A 10,709-nucleotide genomic window follows, 5' to 3' on the forward strand; every position below is an offset into this window, starting at 1 on the left:
GTCGGTATAAACATTTATTTTTTAGCATTATAACAAATTTTACATGTACACCTGGAACTTATGTGAAAAAAATATCACAAACCGGCTCAAAACATTTATTTCATAATTTCTTCAAAACTCCAAGACGGATTCATATAGACATATACAAAAACAGCTTTTGATACACCAATAAATAACAAAATGTTAATAAAAAAAATGTTTAGATTCAGTAAATATGAAAATAATTCTTTAAATGTAGCAATGTTTAAAAAAATCAGTACTACCAGCTTATCATTAAAAAAGTGCACGAGGTTAAAAATATTAGAAGTTTTCTGTGCATAATATTGGTGATTTTTTTATCTTCTATAATCAAGTATGATCCCAGTCTATGACAAACTGCAATTCTAGTTTGTCTCATAAAAGGTTACTTTGAAGCTTTTTTTTTTGCCCTTTTTCTATCCGAATTGTCGAATAAAGGCCTCTCCCATTTCTCGCCATTCATCCCTGTTGTGTGCTAGGTGTTTCCACATTGGTCCTGCGACTCTTTTGATATCGTCGCTCCAGCGCATTTGAGGTCTTCCTCTTGGTCTCTTCGCATCGTACGGTCGCCAGTTTCCGACTTCTTTGTTCCATCTACCATCTTCGAGACGTTCGTTGTGTCCAGCCCATTTCCATTTTAATTTAGCTGCTTGTTTCGCGGCGTCCTTTATTTTTGTTCTGTTCCGGATTGCTTCGTTCGTTTGCCGATCTATTAGTGAGATACCAAGCATCTGTCGTTCCATGGCTCGCTGAGTTTTTCGAATCTTGTCCATGTTCTTTTTTGTGAATGTCCAGGTTTGAGCTCCGTAAGTGAGAACGGGAAGGATACAAGAATCGAACACTTTTGTTCGAAGGTTTTGGGGTATCTTTTTGTCTTTCAGTATGTATGAGAGTTTTCCAAATGCGGCCCATCCCATTCTTACTCGTCTGCTTATTTCGGTAGTTTGGTTTTCTTTGTTTACCTTGATATTCTGACCCAGATATATGTATTCTTCTACATGTTCCACTTTTGTTCCTTGGATGGTTATCGTCGGTTGATCATCTTTATTCGACATTAGCTTAGTTTTACTCAGATTCATTTTCAGTCCTTTTTTTATGGATTCCGTATGAAGCTCATCGATCATCGTCTTCAGTTCTTTCCAGCTATTAGTACTACGTCATCTGCATATCTTAGATGGCTTAAATACTTTCCGTTTATCGATAGTCCCTTCGTTTCCCAATTTAGTGATTTAAAGATGTCTTCAAGTGCGGCAGTAAATAGTTTTGGAGATATGGTGTCTCCCTGTCTTACTCCTCGGTTGATTTTTATTGGCCTCGTTTTCATTCCGTTATCCATCGTGACTACCATTTCAGCGTGTTGATATATATTATGTATTAATATCCTATATCTAGAATCTATTCTGCTGTTGACCAGTGCTTCCTCAATAGCCCATAATTCTATGCTGTCAAAAGCTTTCTCGTAGTCTATAAATGCTAAACAGATTGGTAAATTGTATTCGTTAACTTTTTCTATTAGGACCTTTAGTGTGTGAAGATGGTCACATGTACTGAACCCTTTTCTAAATCCGGCTTGCTCTACTGGTTGATATACATCGAACTTTGTTGTCAATCTATTTGTAATTATTTTTGTGAATGTTTTATAAAGTTGTGATAGTAGTGATATTGGACGATAATTTTTCAGATCTGTATTGTCCCCTTTTTTGTGTATTAATATTGTGTTAGCAGTATTCCATTCCTTTGGTATGTTTCCTTCAAATAGGCATTTATTAAAAAGTATTTTTAGGTACCTGATGACTACTTCTCCGCCTTCTTTCTCAACATTTCTGCCAGAATTCCATCACTACCCGGTGCTTTATTTCTTTTCAATTCTTTAATTGCATGTTCTATTTCTACTTCGCTTATTTCGGGCATTACTTCAGAATTTACGTTTGTTATTTGTCTTTTCAGATTTTCCTTTGAAGAGTCGGGGGGACCGTTTCTTGAGCGGTATAACTCAGTATAGAAGTTTTCAACTATGTTTGATATCTGAGCTTTGCTTGTTTCTAGTTGGCCTTGTTGATTTTTCATAGTTATAATATTTTTCTTTCCTAATTTCGGTTTGGTATATTTCAGACTTCAATTTTTCTCTATCACTCTTTCTACATGTTCTTGTTGATGTTTTTTAATATCGTCTTTTATCTGTTTTCGTATGGCTCGATTAAGTTCTTTGTATTCTGTGATATTTCTTTTGTTTAGTGATAGGAGCTCTTTTCGTTGTTTCAGCATATTCTTCGATTCTGCACTTATTTTGGATTTTTTGTTGTTATGGCGGGTTGCTACTTCTGAGCTAGCATTCAATAGTTCTTTTGTTATAAGTGAGTTAATTTTATTAACGCTTAGTTGTTCTAGATTCAGTGCTTGGGCGGTTTTTAATTTGCTGGCATATTTTTCTTTATCGACTTTTAGCTTTTCTGTGTCTATTTGTATCGTGTTATTAAAGTTAATTCTACGTTTGCTATACTTAATCCTTAGTTTAGCTCTAACCATTCTGTGATCACTACCCAGAGAGACATTATTTATTACTGTTATATCTTCTACGATATCTTTCTTGTTACACATGATGTAATCAATTTCGTTCCTTGTTTTTCCGTCTGGTGATAACCACGTCCACTTTCTTTGCGGTTTTTTCTTATAAAATGTGTTCATTACGAAATATTTGTTGCTATGTAGGAAGTTAACCAGGGTTTCTCCTCTCTCATTTCTTAAGCTTAAAAGCGCTCAAATTCATTCAGCTGCCATGTTTAAACAGAACATTAGATGTTGATATAATCTTTACTTTTCATGATTAAATTCCTGGGTATAAAGTCACTGTCCGATTTTTTAAATTCAGTTAGAGTCCTTTATTTTATATATAAGTATTGACCAAATCGTTCAATAAGTCAATGTAAAATTCAATAGATGGCGCGATTAGCATAAAAGATTTATTTTTTTAGCATAATTTCTGAGCATATCGCTCCCAAAGTTTAAGTTATATAATTACAATGATTTCGGTTTTATTGTAATTTGTTAAAAAGTTATTTTGGGTGTCAATAAAAAAATAGTGAAATCGACCACCATATTCACCTGATTTCGTCCCCAATGATCACCCAAACAGATGTATATTTTATTATTTTTCGAATTTCTGGCCTGGCTTTCTTAAAAAAAAGTTGAAGGAATGGTTAGAAAAGTATATAGAGTTTAACAGTGATTACATTGATATACTTATTGAGGTACTTTTTGAACAACTCACATAATACATTTTTAATTTCATTATGACCTATATAAAAAGATCCTCCATAAAAAGATTAAAGAAGCGGCAGGCTTATATAAACACAAGAACACTGGATTCCTGACAGATAATCAGGGAAACAGTACTGGAAATAGAGCATAAAAGAGATATTTGGATTAAATACGTAGAAAAAACTTTTGAAGATATACGAAGTAACACTGGTATTACAACAAACACCAATTGCGAATCTGGACCACCATTTACAGTCGAAGAAGTAAAATATGCCATCAAAAGCACTAAAGATGGTAAAGCAGTAGGCCCTGATAATTTTCACTCAGAATTCTTAAAACTTATGGACTATGATGGCATAAAATGGTTGACAAATATATTTAACAGTATATATGATACGGGCGTGGTTCCCCAAGAGTGGTTAGTGTCAACTTTTATAAATCTTCCAAAAAAACCCAATGCGAGAAAGTGCGAAGACTATAGAATTATAAGCCTTATGAGCCATTTACTTAAAACATTTCTAAAGGTCATTCACAAAAGAATATATACAAAATGTGAGGAACAACTAACAAGAACACAATTCGGATTTCGTGATGCTCTGGGAACACGGGAGGCCCTTTTTGCTGTACAGGTGCTATTTCAGAGATGCAGTGATGTGAATTGTGACATATACGTATGCTTTATAGATTACCAGAAGGCATTTGACAGAGTAAAACATGACAAATTAATGACTCTAATGCAAGAAATTGGAATTGACAACAAAGATCTTAGAATTATCAGAAACATTTACTACAATCAAACGGCCAAAATCAAAATAGAAGACCAGTTAACTGATAAAATTGCAATAGAACGTGGAGTACGACAGGGCTGTATTTTGTCTCCATTGTTGTTCAACATTTATTCTGAATGGGTATTTAAGGAAGCTTTAGACGGTTGTGCGAAAGGAATACTAATAAACGGTGAATGGTTGAATAACATTAGATATGCAGATGACACTATAGTTTTTGCCGATAATCTGAATGACTTACAGATATTAACAAATCGCATAACAGAAGTCAGCAACAGATACGGACTAGCTCTTAACATAAAGAAAACCAAATTTATGACAATTAGTAAAAAACCAATACTAAACGCTCAACTTACAATCAACCAACAGAATATCGAAAGAGTCGAGCAATATACATATCTAGGCACCAATTTAAATAGCCAATGGGACCACTCAACAGAAATTAAACAGCGAATAATAAAAGCAAAAGCAGCATTCGTTAGAATGAGAACCATTTTCAACAGTCGAGACATATCATTAAAAACAAAATGCCGTCTATTGAACTGCTACATATTCACAGTTCTGCTCTACGGAATGGAAGCATGGACACTGACTGTTGCATCTATGAATCGGCTCGAAGCTTTCGAAATGTGGTGTTATAGGCGCATCTTACGTATATCCTGGGTTGACAGAGTTACTAATGTGGAGGTCCTGCGTAAAATGGGGAAAGAATGTGAAATTCTCATGACCGTCAAAACTAAAAAGTTGGAATATCTAGGACATGTAATGAGAAATCAAGAACGTTACGGCCTTCTCCAGCTGATTCTCCAAGGGAAAGTAAATGGTAAGAGAGGACCGGGAAGAAGACGCATTTCCTGGCTTCAAAATTTACGAAAGTGGTATAACACGACTACCACTGAACTGTTCCGCGCTGCAATAAATAAAGTAAAGATAGCCGTGATGATCGCCAACATCCGGAACGGATAGGCACTTTAAGAAGAAGATGACCTATATTCAGATCATGATTCATGAAACGTTCCAGGGAGAAGATCAAGAGGATGATCACCAACTAGCTGATCCGACCAAATTAAGAATTTAACTGGAAACTCATTCTGCGAAGCTCTCAGAGCAGCTGAAGATAGAGACCAATGAAAAAAAAAAAATGTTGGGAATATTGGAAGAAATCACGATCCTCAGTAATGGGGTAACGACAAGAGAGATATTCAGATCATGTAGTTACCTTTGGTGTATCATGAAACATCACTTTCGGCAACCACTGTGACAAATTAAAACAGTGTTCACTTAAAAATATTTATTAATTTTAAATATTAAAATGTATCAAAATTTTCAGATATTACTTGTCAATGTATTAAACATGTTAGAGGCAACATTACACAATAACTTTTCAAGTTTAGGTCCAGGTCTTGGCTGTTTCTATGGATAAAAACAGTGCAGGGACGAGGTTAGAGACCAGCGATGTGACTAAATTTAGACCATGTTATTTGAATGGATATATACACATATATCATGTACAAGAATGTAGCCAAGTCTATTCTAATAAGTTAAAATTCGCCTAATAGAGATGAGAATTTCATCTTCACTATGCAAAGTCACAAGTTTTGCCTCCCATTCCAAATCACTACTGTTATATTATGTGAGCGACCCAACTTTATTCGCATCTCTAGTGCCAAACCTTGTCACTGCAGTATATTTTTATCCTACAGTAGGTATTTTCAGAAGAGTTTGCGAGTAACTTTGGAAATAGCTAAGAGCATATTGCTTATTTTTATACACCTGTATATGAAGTGGTGAAAAAAGTATGAACCCAATCTTGTATTTTGTACAATAATCTTAAAAAGTAAAATCTTAAAAAAATACTTATTTCTGTATCAACACAACTTCAACTTATTTACTAGACAAAACTTAAAAGTAAAATATTAGATTATGTTTTAAGTATCGCTCTTCCATAATTTTATCGTCTTATCGTTTTCTAATGCTGCTGATGCGATGATGTTCTCTGTGGGATGGCAGGTGGTACATAAAACAACATCTAAGAAAGTTTATTATTAGAAAAGTATCTACGAAAATAAATAAATATATTATGCTAACATTAAGAATACATTCAGTGCATTACAGTACATTAGGGATTTCGTCACAAAGAAAAATATATATAGTGTCTCTCAAAATTGTCGTGTCATCACCTATATCTTGTGAACATAATAGTTTTTATTCACTAAGGGTGTTATTAAAAGTGTAGGGGCAAAATTTCGGGCAAACGTTTTTAAAATGCATTTATTTTTTTTCGAATCCTGAAAAAACTATTAAATATTATTGAAAACTTTAAACCCAGAATGAAAGATTACATTATTACCGAGGGCTGAAAGTCCCTTAAAATAAACAAAAAGTTTCTTTTGATTAAGATATTTGAAATTAAAAATCACAATTAATTTTCTTTTTTCACCCCTGAAACTTACTAAGGCAAACATTATAGAAGTTTTCATTGACTTTCGGCCCTCGGTAATAATGTAATCTTTCATTCTGCGTTTAAATTTTTCAAAAATACTTATTAGTTTTCTCAGGATTCGAAAAAAAATGCATTTAAAAAGCATTGGCCTGAAATTTTGCGCCTACGCTTTTAAGATGAGTATACCCAGATATATTGCTATATTTATATTCAGTTATTATAAAAATTGTACTTTCAATATTTATAAAGATTGTTAAGGTTAAAAAATGTTCATTCTATAATATTTACTCCTTTCACAATTGTTTAAAATAAAAAAAAATATTGTTCTATAACTTTTGCTTTTTTTTTTCTTATTCAACAGGGAATTATAGGCCATAGCACCTGCTTATTATGCCCTAGTATATAACAAGCTAAAATAAGCAAATAATATGCACGTGAAAAATAACATAACATAAAAAGGTAACAGTTTTTAAGACTCAGCTGATAATTTACAACATTAAAGCAAAAAATATTACAACTGTCAACAAAACAATATTTTTAACTTGTTTTTAAAAATATAATATACTTATGTATTTAAATTTTATATTTATAGAAGGATTTTACTAGTAATCATTTTTTGAGCCCTCAGCTTTTTTCCTACTATTATTAAGTGACGATATTTGTTTTTTTGTGGGTTGTATTTATTTTTATTCACCAAAAAGCAAACTTTCAAAATATTGATACATGGTATCAGCAATATTTTGAGTTTATTGAACAGTAGACTGCAGCAGCTCCCCAACAAGCCTCAGTAACAAAGCTAGCAATTTTTTTTCGATTTAATGATTGTAGTTATGTGCCTAGAGTTATCCCAAAAAAATAATTCTATAAAGCAGGCTAAATAAAAATTTCGTGTACATTTATGGCTGAAAATTGTTGAGTTATGAATCAATAAGTTATAATTATTTAATTTAGTGGACATCTTTTTCCTACAGTTTCTTCAATTGAACCAATATTTGTATTATGATTTTTCTAATTTTGTAAATACCGAAATACTATCAAACTGAATATACTATAAGTACACATATTCAGAGCATTCCTTCTATTTTTACAAATATTCTGCCCTCTTCCTTACTTAGTTTTTCAAAATAATGTCAAGTTAGCACAATTTTTTTATGTTCTATTTGACAAAAAATTATACATCAACTGTAGATAGTCTGAAGAACATGATACATCACAGAACAGATGCCATGCCAGATAAGACAGCAAATTATATCAGGACCACATCTAGCAAAAATATAGCAGTGTTTTTAACCATACCATACCATTTTTAACTATATATAAAATGCACAAACAAATGTAACATAAATATATAAATTTTGCAATCATAGAGAAAATATCAAAACTAATTCAATAATTACCTGTATGTCCTTGTAGTTTCTGAACAATCTCCTTGGTCTGCAAATTCCAGACATAAACCAGATTATCCTCAGAACCGCTCACTATCCACTTACCACCAGTGACTGAGAAATTGGCAAAAATACAGAATTTTTCATTTTTATGTCCTGAGTAAGTCTTAAGGCATTTTCCTTTAGCATAGTCCCATAATTTGAGTGTGTTATCTAATGTAGCAGCCAATATATACTTGCCATTTGGTGAAAATTTGACAAAGGATACTGGTGGATTGTCATCATCAATGAGAGTTTTCAAACACTGGCCTGAGGCTGTGTCCCAAATACGACTAAAGAAGAACAAACATTTTAAACTCAAAACAGCCAATTTATTTGTTTATGGATGTTAAAATTAAAATACTAATTGTACAAAGCATCGAACATCACACAGGCTATAAAATGATTAAAACAATTAAAATATGGTTCTATAGACTGTTTGGGAGATGTTTCCTTTAGCATCTGTTTTTTAAATTTAAGTTAAATCAGGGATTAACACAAAAAATTCAAAAACACATTTAGTACACCATTTTGCGTAACAAAAATATAGATATACTTACCAAAGTCCATCATAACTGCTACTGACAATAAGAGATCCGTCTCTGTTGAAATGTACTGCACTAACAGGGTCTGAATGAGCTGGTAATGTCTTAAGACATTTTCCTGTTCTTACATCCCATATTCGTACAGACTCATCAAATGAACCAGAAACAATAAGATTTGATTGGGGATTAAAGTTGCAGCAGAAGACATAGTTGCTGTGTCCTTTGAGAGTCTTTAGACATTTACCTGAGGAAAGCTCCCATATTTTGAGTGTTTTATCATCACTAGCAGACACTGAAAGATATTGTCAATCAAATTCACTTTCTTTATTTGGATGTAAAATGCTCCATTTAAGGTCTAATACAATTGAAAAAATTTCAAAAATATGAATTACCTAGTAGTCTGCTATCACTTGACCATGCTACATCACTTATTCCTAGTTTGTGTCCTGAAATTGTTTTTTCAAACTTTCCATCATATGCTCCCCAAATTTTTACAAGTTTATCGGCAGCTGTAAATATAAAATACATGATATTCACTGTAAAAAATCAGTGGTAACAACTTACATGAGCTGGCTAACCATTCTCCATTAGGGCTAAATTTAACAGAAGAAACTGCTTTTGTATGTCCAGCTAAGGTAAATTTAAGGGCATAATTTGGCTTCTAAAACAAAAAAAAAACAAATTGAATATGTTTACTACTACACAGTAATCCACAGTGAGCTTACCAAGCTACTACTGGATTTGCTGGATCCACCTGTAGGTGTTAAACTAGCATTTTGTGAGGTATTACTTTGTGATAAGCTACTAGACCCGTGCACCGGAGGAGCTCCTCCTATTGGCATCATTACGGTATTGCTGGTATTACTCCTAAAAACGCAAAAGTGTCACTATTTTAGGCTCAACTTCATTAGTTAACCTAAAACCATCGTCCACCCTACATTTACATATATTTTATGTAAAACACTAGCAGGTCTTCTGTTTTGTATGACAAGTTTCTTTAAAATGGATTATTTATCCTAGAAATGAACTCTGCGGTTCGAGGGGCTCAAGAGTTGAATATTTGGCGCTTAGTGCTTCTTTTAAAATAAACACGCTATCTAATGCCAACAAAAAGCATTACAATCCGCCATCTTAAAAGTTTCATGTGCGATTTGACAGATTGTGTCTTCTTGTAATTTTCATTTTATCTTTTATGCAAACAGTTCTGTGTATTTCCATTGTTTATTATCTTCTTTGATATTATGTTTCAATGTAATTTTGACAACTATAAATCTGAAATTACTGGAAATCACTGTAACAGTAATACAAAGGAATGCATGGTTTACCATTTATTAAAAAATATTTCACAGGCAAAATGAAATATAAGTATCTATCTACAGATTTAAAATTAAAAAATAATTTTTGTTAGAGAACAAAACAACTAATTCTTACACAATTTGATTAATGCATTTTTGTTTTTTGTATTTAAGTTCTCTTGATGTAATTACTTAGTTCGACTTTAAGATGTTGGTCTATGGAAATATTATAACTTAGGCAACATTGCAATGAGTAAAAGTAAGTTGCCTACATTTGGCGGTTCCAGATCTTTTAAGATAGTAAATAAATGAAATAAATTCAATCAATATAATCGCATGATTTATGTACAGAGTGTACATTTTGTACAGAGATTTATGTACATTTTGATAAATTATATCTCGTTACTCAGGCTCAGGCTGTTTAACAATTTAAAATTTATTTTTACTCTCATAAATTCTACCAACTACCAATAAAGACCATTGACAGGGAAGGTATAAATTTCTTGATATCTTGAATAGACGAACCACCTCCTTCCTTATGACCTTTTATAGCATTATTGACTATTTCAGAGTTGGCAAATGTAGAGGTTTTGCCCGTAGATTTTTGCTGTCTATTAATGCATGTGAAGAAGTAGGTATATTTACCAGATTGGAATCCATATTGATAATTTGGAATGGTATGGTGGGTTTCAAGCAATCCAGTGTGTCTCTACTCAAGGATACACTTAAGGATTTTCTCTAGTGTGTTGATAAGAGAGATAGGTCTGTAGGATTCCACATCGGTGCGCGGTTTACTTGTTTTGGGTAACATAACCGAGTTAACCATTTTCCATGGGGTAAGAAGATTTTATCAAAAGTTTTTGACATTAACCCTTCTAGTCAGGGATGGTCCATTCATATTTAGCATAAGCATAGCGTAGCATAAAACTGCATTTAATAAA

General features: G+C 32.7%; 1 protein-coding gene across 1 annotated transcript; it reads right to left on the minus strand.

Annotated features, from left to right (window-relative positions):
• On the minus strand, positions 1–9,629 carry wds (WD repeat-containing protein wds). The gene is made up of 7 exons (XM_072524112.1): positions 9,199–9,629; positions 9,038–9,134; positions 8,866–8,982; positions 8,489–8,765; positions 7,902–8,221; positions 5,049–6,090; positions 1–3,313 (listed from the first exon to the last, which is right to left on the minus strand). The coding sequence occupies exons 1-6, from the start codon at positions 9,316–9,318 to the stop codon at positions 5,990–5,992; spliced, it is 1,032 nt and encodes a 343-aa protein (XP_072380213.1). The 5' UTR covers positions 9,319–9,629; the 3' UTR covers positions 1–3,313; positions 5,049–5,989.
• Positions 9,630–10,709: the final 1,080 nt, after the last annotated feature.

Source organism: Diabrotica undecimpunctata, chromosome 2 (assembly GCF_040954645.1).
Source record: "Diabrotica undecimpunctata isolate CICGRU chromosome 2, icDiaUnde3, whole genome shotgun sequence".
NCBI classification, from domain to species: Eukaryota; Metazoa; Arthropoda; class Insecta; order Coleoptera; family Chrysomelidae; genus Diabrotica; species Diabrotica undecimpunctata.